Source organism: Clinocottus analis, unplaced genomic scaffold, assembly GCF_023055335.1.
Source record: "Clinocottus analis isolate CAN_PGR_092001 unplaced genomic scaffold, fCliAna1.0.p SCAF_12, whole genome shotgun sequence".
In the NCBI taxonomy this organism is placed as follows: Eukaryota; Metazoa; Chordata; class Actinopteri; order Perciformes; family Cottidae; genus Clinocottus; species Clinocottus analis.
Window position 1 is genome coordinate 1,580,874 of NW_027175843.1, and position 17,508 is coordinate 1,598,381.

General features: G+C 45.9%; 1 protein-coding gene and 1 long non-coding RNA gene across 4 annotated transcripts in view; one reads left to right on the forward strand and one right to left on the reverse strand.

Moving 5' to 3' along the window:
* The window catches only part of adarb1b (adenosine deaminase RNA specific B1b), a 93,573-nt gene extending 77,303 nt beyond the window's left edge, over nt 1-16,270 (forward strand). For all 3 annotated transcript variants that reach the window (XM_068571784.1, XM_068571783.1, XM_068571782.1), the window contains 8 exons: nt 737-1,662; nt 4,140-4,254; nt 4,907-5,075; nt 5,178-5,323; nt 6,385-6,553; nt 10,862-11,043; nt 12,565-12,743; nt 12,915-16,270. In XM_068571784.1, the coding sequence (XP_068427885.1) occupies nt 737-1,662; nt 4,140-4,254; nt 4,907-5,075; nt 5,178-5,323; nt 6,385-6,553; nt 10,862-11,043; nt 12,565-12,743; nt 12,915-13,091 (2,063 nt within the window). In that variant the 3' untranslated portion in view covers nt 13,092-16,270. The remainder of the gene's footprint in view (nt 1-736; nt 1,663-4,139; nt 4,255-4,906; nt 5,076-5,177; nt 5,324-6,384; nt 6,554-10,861; nt 11,044-12,564; nt 12,744-12,914) is intronic.
* Nucleotides 6,367-13,345, reverse strand: LOC137782489 (uncharacterized). The gene is made up of 3 exons (XR_011077284.1): nt 13,206-13,345; nt 7,149-7,581; nt 6,367-6,532 (listed from the first exon to the last, which is right to left on the reverse strand). It is a non-coding gene; the product is annotated as an uncharacterized lncRNA (long non-coding RNA).
* Nucleotides 16,271-17,508: the final 1,238 nt, after the last annotated feature.

Genomic DNA, 17,508 nt, shown 5'->3' on the forward strand with positions numbered 1-17,508 from the left:
CTGCACCCCCTCAACCCAACCTACAACCCCACTCATGCACCGCGGCCTCTCTTTCTCCTGAGTACCGCAAGGAGTAACCTATCAAGCCTTTGCTGAAGGATGTTATAAATGAAAATTTTTGCCAATATTCCATCCGCTTTGCTAACTGGATACGGTGATATGTGTTCCCCAGTAGGGTGTGTATCGCAAGACCTGCAGGTTACGACTGAACACTTAAAAACGTACCGAATTCCTCTGTAGCCACTCGAGCGATTACACGTTGATGGTGTGGATGAGGAGCAGCTGTGTTGTGTGCGTCTTTGTCGAGTGTTGATGTGTGTGCGTTTTTATATTAGAGAGCCGTAAACGTGAGGGAGAGGACGGTAGTTAAATGTCTCCAACTTCAGAGGAACAAGCCTTCGTAACTTTAACTTTAGGGGGTTCATTGCAAAATGAAACGCTGTAAAACCAAATTATAGTAAAAAATAAACAATTGCCCTGAATGTCGAGGATCTCTAAAGACTCGGCGTATCTTTAGCAGCAGTAGATGTACCGATGGCTTTCTACTATCTGTTGTGTTGTCGATAGTCGATAGGTTACTACGTTCAATCCAATTAAAAGACAGCTTCTCTTGCTTTGATTTAAGGAACACAAATCATTGGTTCAGTTCCAAAGAGTGATAAAGGAATCTATAAATTTTGCATTTACAAGATCCTGCAACGAAGGCGTTGTAAGTTACTCTTTCTGGGCACCGCAGGTTCGAGCAGCACCGACGTTAAGGAAAACCGAAACCTGGACAACGTGTCCTGCAAAGACGGGCTGGGAGTGGCTGAGCAGCTCCCCAATGGAAGCGGACTGGGCAGTCGAAAGCGCCCCTTAGAAGAGGGCAGCAATGGGCTCACGCACTCCAAGTTCCGGGCCAAAAAGCGCAAGAAAACGCCGGGTCCGGTCCTGCCCAAGAACGCCCTGATGCAGTTGAACGAAATCAAACCGGGGCTTCAGTACAAGCTGCTGTCTCAGACGGGGCCGGTCCACGCGCCGGTCTTCGTCATGACCGTGGAGGTCAACGGACAGATGTTCGAGGGCATGGGCCCGACCAAGAAGAAGGCGAAACTGAACGCGGCGGAGAAAGCGCTGCGTTCCTTCGTCCAGTTCCCCAACGCCTCCGAGGCGCACCTGGCCATGGGCCGCACGCTGACGGTGAACACGGACTTTACGTCCGACCAAGCCGACTTCCCGGACATGCTCTTCAACGGCTTCGAGACGCCGGCCGCGGCCGAAGACTCCTTTTATCTAGGCTCCAACGGTAACAGCTCCCTGAACTCGCTCGGGGAGTACCCGCTGCCCACGCCGCCCGGCAGCAACCTCGCCCAGGCGCCGTTGCCGCCTCCGTCGACGTTCAGCTCGCCCTCCAGCGGCAAAAACCCCGTCATGATCCTCAACGAGCTCAGGCCGGGCCTCAAATATGACTTTGTCTCGGAGAGCGGCGAGAGCCACGCCAAGAATTTTGTGATGTCGGTAACGGTGGACGCGCAGTCGTTCGAAGGCTCAGGGCGCAACAAGAAGCTGGCGAAATCCCGGGCGGCGCAGGCGGCGCTCTCGGCTCTGTTCAACATGCAGCTAGACCAGACGCCGTCCCGGCAACCCATACCGAGCGAGGGATTGCAGCTTCACCTACCACAGGTAAGACGTTTCTTTCTCTCGGTGTAGATTGCCCATACGTGCAGCGAGTCTCACCAAAGCAGAACAGGAACTCAATGAAATGCCAACCGCAAGACGCTGGAACCAATCAGGCTTTGTATAACGTACACTACCGTTAAAAAGTGTTGGGTTACTTTGAAATGTCCTTATTGTTCAAAGAAAAGCACTGATTTTAAATGAAGATAACATGAAATGAATCATAAATACACTCTCTACATTGTTAATGTGGTAAAAGACTCTTCTAGGTGGAAACGTCTGGTTCTTAATGAAATATCTACACAGGTGTATAGAGGCCCATTTCCAGCAGCTATCAGTGTTTTGATGGTACATTGTGTTTAGAAGACTAATGATGAGTAGAAAACCCTTGAAAACTAGGGGTGGGAATCACCAGAGGTCCCACGATACAATATCGCCCGATACGATATTATCGCGATACATTGAGTATTGCGATACAATGCGATTTATTACAATTTTTTTCAACCGTAAATTGTCCCCAAAGGAACACTTTGTCAACAAAAAATGAATTGATTTCATTATTCTCGGACCAAAACGTTTAGAATTGATGAAATAAAAGATCGATACTTGGCTTCCGCGTATCGATACAATATTGTCACGCAAAATATCGCGATACTATGCTGTATCGATTTTTCCCCTGCGCCCCTATTGAAAACCCTTGTGATGATGTCACACAGCTGAAAACAGCTCTGCTGGTGAGAGAAGCTATAAAACTGTTCTTCCTTTGAGCTCGTTGAGGATCTGGAGCTTCACGTTTGTGGGTTCATTAAACTCTCAAAATGGCCAGAAGAAGAGAAGTTTCATGTGAAACTCTCCAGTCTGTTCTTGTTCGTAGACATGAAGGATGTTACATGAGAGAAACTGAACATGTGTCTGTGACCCCAAACTTTTCAACGGTAGTGTGCAACGCCACGCTTTGGATTCAGATCATCGAATCATTGCCGTGCGGGTAATCAAGACGCCGGCTTCCTGGTTCACACCGCACTTCATTTTTCATCCTGGTGAAACCTCCAGCAGAGGAGTCACGCCTCTCTTCCCAATCACTGCTTTCCAAAAATGAATTGGCTGATTAGATCCAAGTCATGAAAGTCCAGTTTGTTCTTTTTGCTCCGGAGAGATTTGGCCTCCCCAAAAAAAAAAAAAAAGAAAGTGGCCTGAACTTAACAAGAAAGCTTCGCTGTCTGACCTTTAAAACCTTTAAAACCTTTAAAACCTCGCCCACCTCGGGTGAGCAGGGATCGAGGGTGGCCGGGTGCTTTTTGGTTCGACTGAAGAGGTGACTGTCGGTGTGTGGAGAGAGATAACGGTCGGCAAAGCTAATCAGCACAACACAGTCTCTCTCTCTCCCTCATACACTCTTTTTTTTCCTCTTCACTCACTCTCTCCACTTGTCAACTGATTTATTCGACGAGAACCCCGTTTTAACGATTGAGCCCCCACTAATTGCTCTATTAATTCTCTGTGGCTCTGTATTTAATTTCCGCAGCCAGTTTCCATCTGGCAAGGATCTAATGGGGATAAATGCTTTGAGTTGCTGTTTATTAAAAAAAAACACACACAAAAAAACACTTTTGTTCAGTATTTTATAGTCTGAGCTGTTTTTTTGACGCTTAAACCATAAAATTCCTCACAGGCAGGAAAATAAATGTTATTTTACTCCCGAGAGGAAACATTATTTGGACATGCGTGTTTTTTTTCCGGCTCTTTTTTATTTTCTTCTTAAGGCCTCGAGATTAACAGTCACGCCGACGCCGGCGGCGACCTTGGCGTCGGAAAGTCAAATGATCCGGCGCCGAGCGGCTGACTCCCAAGTAGCAGAGAAGTAATGTCGGACTAATCTCTTTAATTCGTGGTCATCCAGCCGTCGTCTCTCCTCTTGGTTGTCGTCATGTTCCGTCACATTAGCGCCGGGTAAAGAGGAGAGAAGGGGGGGAGGAAAGAGGGAGAGAGAGAGAGAGAGGGGAGAGAAAGGGGAGAGAGAGAGAGGGAGGGTCTGTCCAAAAGAACAAAAGAAGTGTGAAGTTCACTTGAGGTTCAGAGTGAAGAGTTGTTTTTTTTTTAAACCTCGCAGAATGCCGACAAACACTTAGTTCACATCTGCTGCTCGGGGTTTACGCGTTCGTTTGTTGTGTGTGTCTGTCTGTGTGTGTGTGTGTGTGTGTGTGTTTTTTGCCTCGCTGTCAGAAGGGAGATTGTAAATTATAACTGTGGTGCCAAACTCAAACAGCCGCGGCTTGAAAGAGAGCGAGGTTTTCCCTCAGGGGGTCAACCCAGTTTCACTTGTTGCCGTTTCAACGCTCCGACGCTTGTTTTGGAGCCGAGTGCGAAACACTGTGACAGGTACATGGTGCTCAGGGGGAAGATAACATCAGACGCGCTTTGTAAACTGACATATTTGACACAAGCTTGTGTGTGTGTGTGTGTCTGTGTGTGTGTGATCCCAGGTTCTGGCTGACGCAGTGTCTCGCCTGGTGGTGGATAAGTTCAGTGAGCTGACAGAAAACTTCACCTCCCCCCACGCGCGACGGAAAGTCCTAGCAGGAGTCGTCATGACCACAGGTACGTTACAGGTGTGGTGGGGGGGGGGGGGGGGCAGGTCGGCGCTTTCTCGCTGACAAAATACCGACTGTCAATTTCTCAGATGTTATTACCTCCGAAAGGAAAAGAATCAAGTTGCAAAACTCTGAGAGAAAAGATGAAAAAGAATAAAACAGTTCAAGTCAAGCGAACATTTTCCTCACTTCACTCGATACATGACACACTGAATTAAGATTTTACACCAAAATGTGTGTGATGAGCTTATAAAATATGATGTGTTGTAATAGAATAGACTCCTACAGCCGTCATGTGTGTTATTACAACACAAAGAGCCACACTCAAAGCTCAGGTATCGATATCTGGAGGGGAAAAGTCCAAAGTCCGTTTCTGAGGGTTTCAAGTTCTCACTTAAGTGTAAATCGCACACTGGACCTGTTCACTTGCTCATCCTGTTGAACTGAGAGTTAAGGTGAGAAAGATTCAGACACTCTAGATTAGAAGGTGAGACGAGAACAAAATGATTTCTTTCTTTTTTTAATGTGACGGCCAAGTTCACAAGCCGTCTCCTGTCCGATCAAGCTCAATAAAAAACACAATTTGGACCGGCGGTCCTGGTGCAGAGTATATTTACTGAAGTATCTTCTGTTTCCTTTACCCCCTCCCTCCTCAACAGGTGTGGATGTGAAGGAGGCGCAGGTCATTTGCGTCTCCACAGGAACCAAATGCATCAACGGTGAGTACATGAGCGACCGCGGCCTGGCGCTCAACGACTGCCACGCCGAGATCATCGCCCGGCGCTCGCTCATCAGGTTCCTCTACTCGCAGCTGGAGGTCTTCCTCAGGTCAGCGGACGCCGTCACGTCTGTTCACATCTAAAGCCGTCCATTTTGAACATTTTGTTGTGTCGCTGTGTTTTTCCTCATCTCGTGTGTCTCCGACCGCAGCAAGGAGGACCAGCAGAAGTCGATATTCCTGCCGTGTGACAAGGGAGGCTACCGGCTAAAGGAGAACGTTCAGTTCCACCTCTACATCAGCACCTCGCCCTGCGGGGACGCCCGGATCTTCTCCCCGCACGAGGCCGGCGTCGAAGGTACAGATTCAAGTCCGTTTATTTTGTACGACATCTCACATCGGAAAAAACTCTGTGTGTGTGTGTGTGTGTGTGTGTGTGTAACGTAACGCCAGGGTGTCTAAGTGAGTCTTTTTGTGGGGGCGGGGCTTCAGAAGCTCCTGGAGGATCCAGCAAATGCATCTACAAAGAAAGTTTTGCATTCAATTTACAAAATCCAATACATGATTTTAAGATATTTTATAGCCTCTTTCATGGGTTTGACTTTTGTAATGTGACATGTTTTTAAGTTGGTCTGTAAAATCAATTAAAAGGGGGAGAAGTGCAGCCTTTCAATTTAATTCATTTCATTTTGTTCAGCCTAAAATCACAAATACAAGATTTGTACAATCTGTACACATGACATCGCTGTCACGGGACCTCACATCAGATCAGGAAAAACTCCCCAAATAAAGATAGAAAAAACCCTTTCACAGGGGAAGAAGGAAGAAACCTTCACAGAGCAACAAGAGGAGGACGAGTAGAAGTCATGTGACCAGATCCCTCGTCTCTCTTCGGCTCAGCCGCCGTGTTTTTTTGTTGTTGGTTTCAACGACAGAGTGTTTATTATTTAATTCAGTTTTGTAGGTTTTCCTCTCTTATGCTTGGTTTCATTTAATTAGAATCCCCGCCCCGAATCCAAATACGCATTACAGACGCATTTAAACAAGACTCCAGTAATTAGAGCTTTTTGTCATTCGCTGTCTGTCTCTATCAGTCTTCCTGCCGCCCGGCACACACTCTCCCCGTCGGTCTGATTAACCTCCCTCTTCTTCTTGTCAAAGTGTTTTCCGTTGCACATGGCAGACTTAATAGAAAACAGCCACATTCAATTAGTCACTGAATAGATGGCGCCTGCTGCCGGAACAGTAGGAAACATTGATAACGTAATAATAAATAATAGGCCTCGCTTTTTTTGGAAGCCATTTTTATTTTTTCATCCGTCTTCTCCCCAAAAAAAAAATTGCTTCTACAGTTGCGTGTGTTTTTTCATGCATCTCTCTCTCTCTCTCTCTCTCTCTCTCTCTCTCTCTCTCGCTCAGACCAAGGAGACAGGCATCCCAACCGGAAAGCACGAGGCCAGCTGAGGACCAAGATTGAGTCGGGGGAAGGCACCATCCCCGTGAGGTCCAGCAACACCATCCAGACCTGGGACGGGGTGCTGCAGGGGGAGCGGCTCCTCACCATGTCCTGCAGCGACAAGATCGCAAGGTGATGTGACTTCAGGACGGTTTTCCATCTGACGAAGTGCGGCTGCAGACACTGTGTGTAATTAATATTGTCATTCATATTCAGTTGGAACCAGCAGCGAGCCGTTTTTCGCAGAGAATCATTAAAGGAATACGTTGAGTTTTAGCTTATTTGAGATAAGATAAGATAAAATAATCCTTTGTTAGTCCCTCAGTGGGGAAATTACAGCAAGGAAATAAAGTCAAGTAATATATATAAACAGTAATAAAACAGAATAAGACAATTAAACAGTAAGAAGAATATTACATATACAAATGGAATAAGCACCAGGTGATTTTTTGCCGAGAGTTAAATCAGCCGCAGGTTAGCTTAGCTTAGCATAAACACTGGAAACAGAGGGGAACAGCTAGCCGGTCTCTGTCCAAAAGTAAATGCAACTACCAACCCCTACAAAGTTTATGAGTTCACACATCCAAGCAGAGTGGAAAAAAGCAGATTTCCCCAAAATAGACCTCTCGTCAGAAACTACATTTTGCATCTTATGCAGACTAATGTTTAGCCATGAAGGTTCAAGATACTCTTATTATTTTATTACTATTTGTTTTTATTTACTCACGCCGTGATGGATTGCATCACATCCCGGCTTTGTCATTCCAAGTCTATCATTTCCTCCGGGGAGAGTCAGGGACGGCTGAGTTGATGGATCCTCTGTCCCCTCGGGGGCGTTTCTGCAGGCAGATCATGGCGTCTTTAGTCTCTGTCCATGTTCAAGGCAACACTGTGCCTCCCTCGTGATGAACGATAAAACTTCTCCATAACTCTTCTCCGGAGCCCTTTTTTTCCCCTCCTCCTCCTCCTCTTCCTCCTCCTCCTCACCGGGATGGTAATACCTCGCCTGAACGCACGGAGTGATTGAGCGCCGGGCGCGCGCTCGGTGCAGGGAGATGTGGACCGGGTGGGTGGCGGATGCTGTTCGCGCTGCGCGGCCGGTCCTGTTTGCCTCTTCTTCGGCGCATCAGTGCTGCTGCTGTGGTTTGGATTTAGTGCGCCTGTCCGAAGGGGAGCGATCCAAGTCAGTAGAGAGCAAAATAGGTTGGAGACCTCACACAGTCATGCAGCGGTTCTGACCCAGCTTTACTCCGATAACAAGGAAAAACACTCTATATATATATATATATATATATATATATATATATATATATATATATATATATATATATATATACAAAGTGGGGCAATTTATATTCGGTTGGAACCAGCAGAGAATCATTTAAGGAATACTTCTTTGGGTTTTGGTTTATTTGGGCTTTCTTGCCGAGAGTTACCTCAGCTGCAGGTTAGCTTAGCTTAGCATAAACACTGGAAACAGGGAGAACGGCCAGCTGGTCTCTGTGCAATAGTAAATGAAGCTACCAACCCCTCTGGAGTTTATTAGTTAACACATCCAAGCAGAGTGGAAAAATCTTGCCTCATCGGAAGTTACCTCAGCTGCAGGTTAGCTTAGCTTAGCATAAATACTTTTATGCTAAGCTTGTATATATATGTAATGTAATCTTTTGCATCTTAGATAAGGTAGTAAACATCGCTCCCAGTGTAAGGACGGGACTGTGTTAGCGAGGCTCGGCCCTTCATGACACAGCTGTTAACCAGGTGAGGAATCTGCCGCCCACCTGCTCCCGCCCCCCCGAGCCTGAGTGATTGTTCGCCGCGGGGCTGCTATTTAATGCAGCGACCGAGTGGCACACTTTGACCGTGCGGGGGGAGGAAGAGGAGGAGGAGGAAGAGGAGAGGGGGGGCGTTACACAATGTTTTCTCTTCAGACGGACTCATTAGCACGAGGTGCACAGCTCCTGTGGGTTATTTACCTCCTCCCCCTCTTTCTCTTTCTTCCTGTCATTATTGTCTTCAACAGATGATTACGTGAGCCTTCTTACAGCCGCGTGTGTGTGTGTGTGTGTGTGTGTGTGTGTGTGTGTGTGTGTGTGTGTGTGTGTGTGTGTGTGTGTGCACACAGAACATGGTATTGAATAAGATGCCAACAAAGAAGTACAGACACGTTTGATGAGTGAAGATGTGTGCCTGTAAAAGCATAACTCAAAATGTGTGTGTGGTTTTTTTGTGTAACCCTGTTATGATGAAAAAAATGGTGTGTGTGTGTGTGTTACTGCGTAATATTATGAAGCAGTTTGACTGCTGAGTGTGTGCTTTACTGCTCCCAGCTATGAATTCTGAGATTGCAATATCACACACAGTATCAGGCTCGCTCTCTCACACACACACACACACACACACACACACACACACACACACACAGACACACACGGGGAATATTGCATATGGAGACGTTGGTGTCTCTGGAGGAGCCCGGGGTCTCGCTCTCGCATATTCCTCATTGTTCGGGGTCCATGTTGGTAATTTCACTCTCTAACAGTCTGCCTGAAGGGGAAGAAGAGTTCATCATCTTGTTTTTGTAAAAAAGATAATCAATATTTTTATAATATTGACAAAACCAACAAAAAGACCAATAGCAACAATGCGTTCATCCTGCTAGCGTCTCTATAACGCACGATGAACCTATTTATCGTGCATTATAATCAGTTTATAGCAACGATTAACTATAGCACATATTCATAACTCAAGATTTAAGATGTTTTTACTGTCATATGCACAGATAAGTTATTGTATATATTGAAAAGCTTATTCTGTTCGGTCCAACTAACACAGAATTACAATAAACTTAAGGTAAAAAACACAAAAATATGATAACAGTTTTGCTCATCTTATTATTGTATGTGTATTACAATAATCATAACATATAAAGCAGTTTTTTAAGTATCGTTATATTTCATAATTGCTGCTCACTCCTTCAACGTTCCCATCGCATTGTAATAACTGTTTTAATGCATTATCATTATATTATTAATCATTAAAAGACAACACTGCTGGGTTTAGATAAAGTGGAAGAAATGTTTGCAGGAACAATAAACACATCTTGTGAAGATGGGAGCGCATTATCGTTATGTCTGTAATGCGTTTTAGACATGGAAGACAGTGTGAACACTTATTCTTCTGAGCCGTTGAGCTCTATTGTGAAAATAGTCAAAATGCATCTTTGAGCCGCTCTGGTGACACGTTCTTTATTACTATAAACATAATAATAGTTTGTTTTCTGAGTCATACACCACACACCATCTGGTTGCTGTATATTCACACTAATACATCAAATGTACATTAATCCACAGCTGAAAATAGTCCACAATTATGAGTCATGTTTTCTAAAGCCATGAAAGCAGCTGTTTCTTGTTTTTATGTTTTTTTAATATACGTAGCTTTTGTTTATTAGCGTTACTTTTAAAGCTATGTTTTAGCAATCTCTCTCTCTCTCTCTCTCTCTCTCTCTCTCTCTCTCTCTCTCTCTCTCTCTCTCTCTCCGTGAGGAGGGGCGGGCGATGCTTCACAGAGCATGTCAATGGGGAAATGACTGGGGAGAGATGCTAATGACAGAGAACAGGAATACACAGAAGTTTGTAGGAAGTGAGATTGGATGCCCCAGAGTCTACACAACTGTAGCATCCTGTGTGATTGTGTGTGGCAGATTGCGTTGGGTGGTTATGTACTAATATATTTTTGCTTGTGCAGCTGTATGTATATGTGTGTGTGTCCACTTATGCACGTTGCACATTATCATACACAGTATTTCTTTGTGTTTTCAGTCATCTCAATAGCAGAGAGACTTTCTTTTCTCTTCAAGTTCATCATACACACCACGGAGTCTTACAGTCTGCGCCACAATGCTAAAGAATAGCGAGTTAACTTCATTTAATCCATGTACCAGATGACTTTCTAAAGCAGAAATGAAGACGTTCACACGTTGACAGTCGTGAGGAAGAGGAGTCTTCACGTTGAGCTGCAGCTGCCGTCGCTCTGATGTGTGTCAGGCGGCTGTAACGCACACTCAGCACTGCTGGCAGCTGTAAACGTCAAAGCTCAACGCTCCGACAGAGCGCTTCACTCGCTGGTTCACCGCGAGGAGTCGACGCTTTCTCTGCTGCAGAATGCGGCGCGCAGCTCGTTTGAACGCTATCAATGTTTTCTGATAGTTATGAACAATTTCAAAACCAGAATATTTGGTTTGGTCCGCTGATAGACGGTTTGAGTCTCTGCTTAATAACCGCGTTTCCAACGTCAGACCTCCGGATGGGAGTGTATCTGCATCAACACTCACCAGAGGAACGCGGTTAAAACTGCGTATTTCCTACAAACGAGCTTCTATTTCAGGTTATCTAATGTGTGTGTGTGTGTGTGTGTGTGTGTGTGTGTTCTCTGCAGGTGGAACGTGGTGGGCATCCAGGGCTCCCTGATGAGCTACTTCACGGAGCCCATCTACTTCTCCAGCATCATCCTCGGCAGCCTTTACCACGCCGACCACCTCTCCAGGGCCATGTACCAGCGCATCGCAGAAATCGAGGACCTTCCCCAGCAGTTTACGCTCAACAGGCCTCTGCTCAGTGGTGAGCGCCCGGTGTGATCTGGAGGATAAGATCTCCACTGAAAGATGCTCGCATCGAATCTTTACACGGCAAGACCTCGGGCCGAGGCGTCGGCGTCGTATCTCCCTCGTTAATCTCGGCCAATCAAACCTCCAGCTGTCTAAATATCAGAGTGAGACTCGTGAGCAGTAAACGCGTTCATGCAGCTCAGCGGTCGGTCCACAGCAGGGAGACAGTTACTGCTTCCTCCCTCTGTTTGACGCGAGCTGACATTTACCTATTTCCTGTGGAATTTGAATAGCTTCAACATTTTGTGTGCATTTGTCAGCATTGGCTTGACCTTTTAAAAAAAGCCGTATGGACCCGGACTCACGCCGTTTGTTTCCATTTTTAAGACGTGGGGTTCAGTCTTTGCTTGTGGTTGAGGACTCTTTCTGGGGTTTTTTTTCAATAGCATGTAAAGTTTTCCTGTTACAAATGTTAGGTTTGTCAAACCTTTTAGTTCTTTATTATTTTGCCTTCTGTAATTTAGTCGTTTTTCTTCCCTTTTGGTGATTTTGATATTTTTGTCAGTGAAAGGGTTTTCATTTCTAGCGAGCCACCTCAACTAAACGACTAAACGTCTCTGGCAGAGTTCACCAGCTGTAGCTAGCTAGCTAATATTAGCTCTTTTAATGTTTCCAGCTGACTCGTTTTGAATGGAGATGACAGCAATAGCACAAAATAGACAACAATAAAAGCTTCTGAAACAGAATCTCAAAATTGAACATTTTGTTTTTGATCCTCGAGGCCAAAGGGCCTCTCATCACATGGCCTGGAGCACTGTGCTCCTCCTCTTCCTCTTCCTCCTCCTCCTCCTCCCTGGTTGCTCTAAGTGTCGGGTAAAGGAGATAATGTGGGGGGGATATTAACCTTTTCCGCTTTAGAGAGTTTTTAGCGGTGAAGGGCTGTGGCGTAAGAGCGCTGAGGATTTCATCCCTTTTAAATCATCACCTGCCACAAGAGTGCTGTCAAATGGAACCAAGGAGCTTAATACACACACTCACACACACACACACACACACACACTCACACACACAAAGAGCAGGACACCGGGATTTATGGCATTCATATATCTCCCATTTACGCTTCGGCTACAGAGGAGGCTGATGCCCAGTGCTGCGCTGGAGGAAAGCTCTGACCTCGTGCTCCCCCCTGAGTGGACGAGCTTTTTCTTCACTCGGCAGCACAAAAAGAAATGAAAATAGCAAAGAAAATAAGTAACTGTTGGAGCTGTGGGAGCAGCTTCATTGAGGGGATGGCGTGCCGGGTGTGGTGGTGCCACATTCATTGTTTACCACGGTAGCAGGAGGCGATGGTTCGTCTCCCACTGACACCGTGGAGGACGGAGAAAGAAAATAACGATCTCATCACTGTCGTTTTTTTCCTACTTTGACTCAATGTTAGCGTAAAAAGGTTCTCAAGCTGTGGATAGCGCCGCAACATGTTGTATCCAGTCATAACCTCCGATCCGTCGGCCATTTTTCCATTTTTTCGCTCCAGGTATAAGCAACGCCGAGGCCCGGCAGCCGGGCAAGGCGCCCAACTTCAGCGTGAACTGGACGGTGGGGGATCAGGCCCTGGAGGTGATCAACGCCACCACGGGCAAGGACGACATGGGCCGCGCGTCACGCCTCTGCAAGCACGCCCTCTACAGCCGCTGGATTCGCCTCCACGCCAAGGTACGCCGCACCGTACAACCCTCACAGCCGCAGTATGACGACTGTACCGCATGCAACATACAAGTTATCTGGAGACGCTAACCCCGAATCAGATTGCACAGATCTGCGGTTAATGTCATGAGCTTTGTTTGTAGTTCCAACTTCTCCCTCCTCTCTCTCTCCCCTCTCCAGCTGTCCTCCATCTTGTGGATCAAGGTGCTGAAGCCCAGCTCCTACCACGATGCCAAGCAGGTGGCCTCAGAGTACCACTCGGCCAAGATGGCGCTCATCAAGGCCTTCCACAAGGCCGGCCTGGGGGCCTGGGTCAAAAAGCCCAGCGAGCAAGACCAGTTCACCCTCTGCTCCTGAGGGGAGTCGAGGGGCCCGAGGGATTCCTAAACTCCTTCTTCTCCCCACACCCACCTCCACCCTCAACTCTCTCTCTCCCTCCATGACCCAGGCCTGAAGGCGAGAGACACTTACCTCCGTCCCATTCGTCGGCACCGTGGAATCAAACGTAGTTTCACGAACCCATCCATAGCTCGTCACGATCATTCCTCAGAGGACCTCGGCCTCTTTTTCTCATCGTTTTGATTTTTGTCCTTTTTTTTTTTGTTCTCTCCGTTGTTTTGATTTTAATGTTTTTCATCTGCTTGTTTTTAAAAAAAAACAAAAAACAACTGGAATCCATGCTTTTTTCTGCCATAGACGTGGAAGTTGAAAATTATGCAGTTTTTAAATCTATTTTCTGGATCGAGTGTAGCCAGTTTAAGGTGAAATGTAGCCTAGAAAAAACAGGAATAAATATGAACCCTGGGGGGAAAGAAATGAAGAAAAAAAAACAGAATGACTTTGCGGAAGTTTATTTTAAAGACGTGAACATTTTCAGGATGTAAATCTATAGCGCGGAAACGAAAGAGAACAAAAGATAGTTCTCCAACAGTTTAATGTGTCATTTGGTCCGTTCCTTATAGGTGAGACTTCGTGTTCTTTAGAGCCTGTATTAAAGATGAAAAATGTTCCAAAATGTTGTGGCCCTGTTTGATTCACTGACTGGTGAGAATAACACAGGCCAGACCGTCGCAGCAGTTAAGCACACTTTTGTTCCTTTTCATTTTTAACGTCTCGTTCATTACTCCGTGCACATGATCTGTAAGTTATTTTTTATGCCACTCTCATTTCATACTTGAACAGTGACGGTAGGAAAAAGGGGTGTGCGGGTGGGGGGAGGGGAGAGGTCGTGTTGACGCCCCGCCTCCCCTCCCCCCCCTCCCTCTGACTCCTCCCCCTCGCCTGGGTCTCTGGACAAGCTTTTTGGAGGTGCTGCACGTTGTATTTAAAAAAAAAAAAAAAATCCCTTGATCCGAGCCGTGGCTTTGCATGGGAACTGAACTAGGAGGCCTACCGAGCAGGAAAAAAAAGAAGAAGAAGACACGTGCGTGGTGGCGAGCCCCCGTGCGCTCATCAGTGAATGAATCCTGAATGATTGCCAGCATCTTCCTCCACAGGCAGCTTTGAATCTTTGTCTCTCTCTTTTCTAAATTTATTGTGATTGTTTGTTTTTGAGGGGTGGGACGGGACGCTACTGCAGTGAAACTAGTCATAGGCAGACCTCTAGGATCTGGTAACTGTCAGCCTATGGTTGAACTATTAGTGGATGTGTGTGTGTGTGTGTGTGTGTGTGTGTGTGTGTGTGTGTGTGTGTGTGTGTGTGTGTGTGTGTGTGTGTGTGTGTCCCCTCTGCGTAAGTTCTGTTCTCCAAAACGTCGAGAGGGACCGAAGCCGTCTCGTCAAACGTCTCTGCTGAAAAACCTCCGCCGGCGGCTCACAACCAAAATGTGTCGCGGTGTGTGTGTGTGTGTGTGTGTGTGATGTCACTTCCTGTCTTCTACATCTCCAGCAACACTTCTGTGATCTCACCTTTACACCTTTTACACCCTGAGTGCATCGATGTCCGGAGTGTTTTGGTTTTTTTCTTCCCGATTTGTAAACGACGACGTATTTACCAAGTAACTGCAGTCAATTCCTAATCCCAGCTGTAGGAAGTGTGTGTGTGTGTGTGTGTGTGTGTGTGTGTAATCTGCAGAATGCGTGTGCTCAGACGTCTTTACGCATACTCTGTGGAATCTCCACCAAAGATGATGTCCTTGTGTGTTTCCACCCCACTATTCGAGCTTCTTCCTTTTCTTTTCTTCTTCTTTATTTTTTTTAAAACCAACCCTCTGCTGTTTGGGTTTTTGTATATCCACTGAATAATGTACTTTTGATTGCTACGAAAACTGTTTATTCCATTGAATACGGGGCTTCTTCCCCAGTGCATCTGTAGCTGTCAGTGGATCGTCACCGCTGCGGGTTGGCAGTCCTCTATATATATATATTTAAGTATATGTATATAAGGAACCACGAAAAAGTTCCCGGTACGACGGGTCCGTCCCGACGGTGTCGGGGACTGTTCCCCTGAAGGGTGTTGATGTTCCTGTACGTAGTAGTGGTTCTCACTGGGCACCGTGACGCATGGCACCAACACTGCCGGGGTTTCAACAGGCTTCATCCCCGTTGTAGCCACCGATGTTTAAAAAAAAACGAGAAAAACGAGAAAGAAAACAAACAAAAAAAACAAGAAAAATAAATATGCACTGTAAGGTGCCTCAGCTAAAAGTGGCATCCACAAGCTGGCACGTGTGATGTCATATATGTACCTTTTTATTTATTTTTTACTTCTATTTGATTGTTTTATGTATTAGAAAAGCAGGAAAGGAGAAACCCACCAGAGCGGATTAGAAGATAGAAACTCCAGAACAAACAAACAAACAAACAGACCCAGACCAAAGTCAACAAGAAGTTCTCCTGACGGGTCCGTTAATGTCAGCCGTCACTCACAGGACCCCCCCCCCCCCTCTCTTTGTTCTGTTCTCTCTGCAAAGCTGTCTTGACTTATTTTTTGTATACGCCTCTTATTGACTGCTTGCTTCTGAAGTTGTTGTTTTTTTGTTGATTTTGTTTGTTTGACTGCACTAAAGATGTCAACTGATGATGTCATGATAAAAAACCGTCCCCTGTTTATGGACCGGATGGCAACTATCACAGCAAGAACTGAACTGCTTCCGCTTAACCCTTTTGTGAATCCTCGATGATGGTCAGTGCCCCCTCTTCCTCCTCCTCCTCTTCCTCCTGCAGCTGTGCCTGTAGTGGATCCTTTTTTTTAAAATTTAATATCATTTTTGCCGGAGTGGTCTCCCTTCGGATCGGGAGGGTTTCAGAGCCGCCGCTCCCACGTTCTCCTCCTGTTCGCCCCGACGTGTGAAATAAACCTCCACCGACAGAAATCCACGCCCCTGCATGTACAACCAACACCGAAGCTGCACCCAGCATGAAGACAAACTTTTAAAGGACTCGAGTAGACAAAAAAAAAAAACAGAAACAAAAAAAAAAAAGCTAAACATAGATCTATAAAATGAACAAAAAAGAATAAAAGAGTTCCTAGTTTACTTTTGCACATGGTTGGGCTTCTTTCTTGTCACGTTCAGACTGTTTTCCTCGCCCGATGCTTCACGTGAGGTCTTTTGGATGTCAGGTGCATCTTCACTGTGTTTTGTGTGTAGAAGACTTCATGAGCGTGACGCTTCACCACGCTGAACTTTGACCTCAAGATGCAGCAGGACGGTTCAGGTGCACGCTCTCTTCTGACGGCTCAATAGAGGCGTCGCTGTGATTTCAGCTGCAGGAGCCGCTGCTCTGAACCTCCAAAGGTCCTAAATTCAAAAGTCAAAGCGAATCTATTGGCTCTATCGAGTCGAGTGCTGCAGGGCCGACGTGTTTTTATCGGTCAAACGCAGAAGTTAGCGTCACACTAAATTAACATGAAGCAGTGCAATAGATGTGTACAGTTTCAGACTGTCCTGAAACATTCAGTCGGTATAGACTTTATGCTCCATCTACTCTGTCTCTGCTGTTTAGTGAAGGTAACACACTCTGGGTCCTGAGGAATACATTAATACAGGATGAGAACGTCTCACCTGGCCACATGCAGCATGGACACGAGACTCTCCATCACACTGCAACACACACTGGTGTCAGGATCAGGCTGCACAAGTACAGTCAAAGCAACTTCTGGCATTAATAATTCATAGTTTTTCGAGTAAAGGAGAGAAAAAACATCACATGTGATCACCAACACCTTCATAAGAGTCTGAGAGGAAATGCAGACTTTTTATTATAACCCCACATTGCTGTAATAATAATGCTGACCGCGTCTGGAAAAAGGTGCAAATCATGAATGAAGGCCGTCCAGTCAACAGAGAATATCTCTTCATGAATGCGCAGAGCGAGTGTGCGTCTCCTCGGCCTCCCAGCAGATGCCACCCGATCAATAATAGATCATCACTGCTTTAAACACAGTTGCACATCCGTAACACAAAACCCCCCAGACGTGATGAAAAGCTCACGCAAGAGTCAAACAGCCACAACAGGAGGATTCAAAAGCATGTCAGAGGGAAAAAAACTCTCCGGTCTTCAATTATTCAGCCCCCCGATCTCTCAACAGCCGCGCTGCTTGTTTATGAGACATTAATACATGGACACATTAATATAGTGCCGCGTCGATCCGGATGCATTTCACACTTTGTTCTGTTCATAATGGCCAGCAGCGAATATCAGTCAGGGAATAGGAGTTAGATCAACTTCTGTTTATGCATATATATAAACTTCTATTCCTATTGGACTGGTCTGTTGCACTCGAACATATTTTCATGAGCAAATACATATTTAATGCACTTTTTTTTTGACT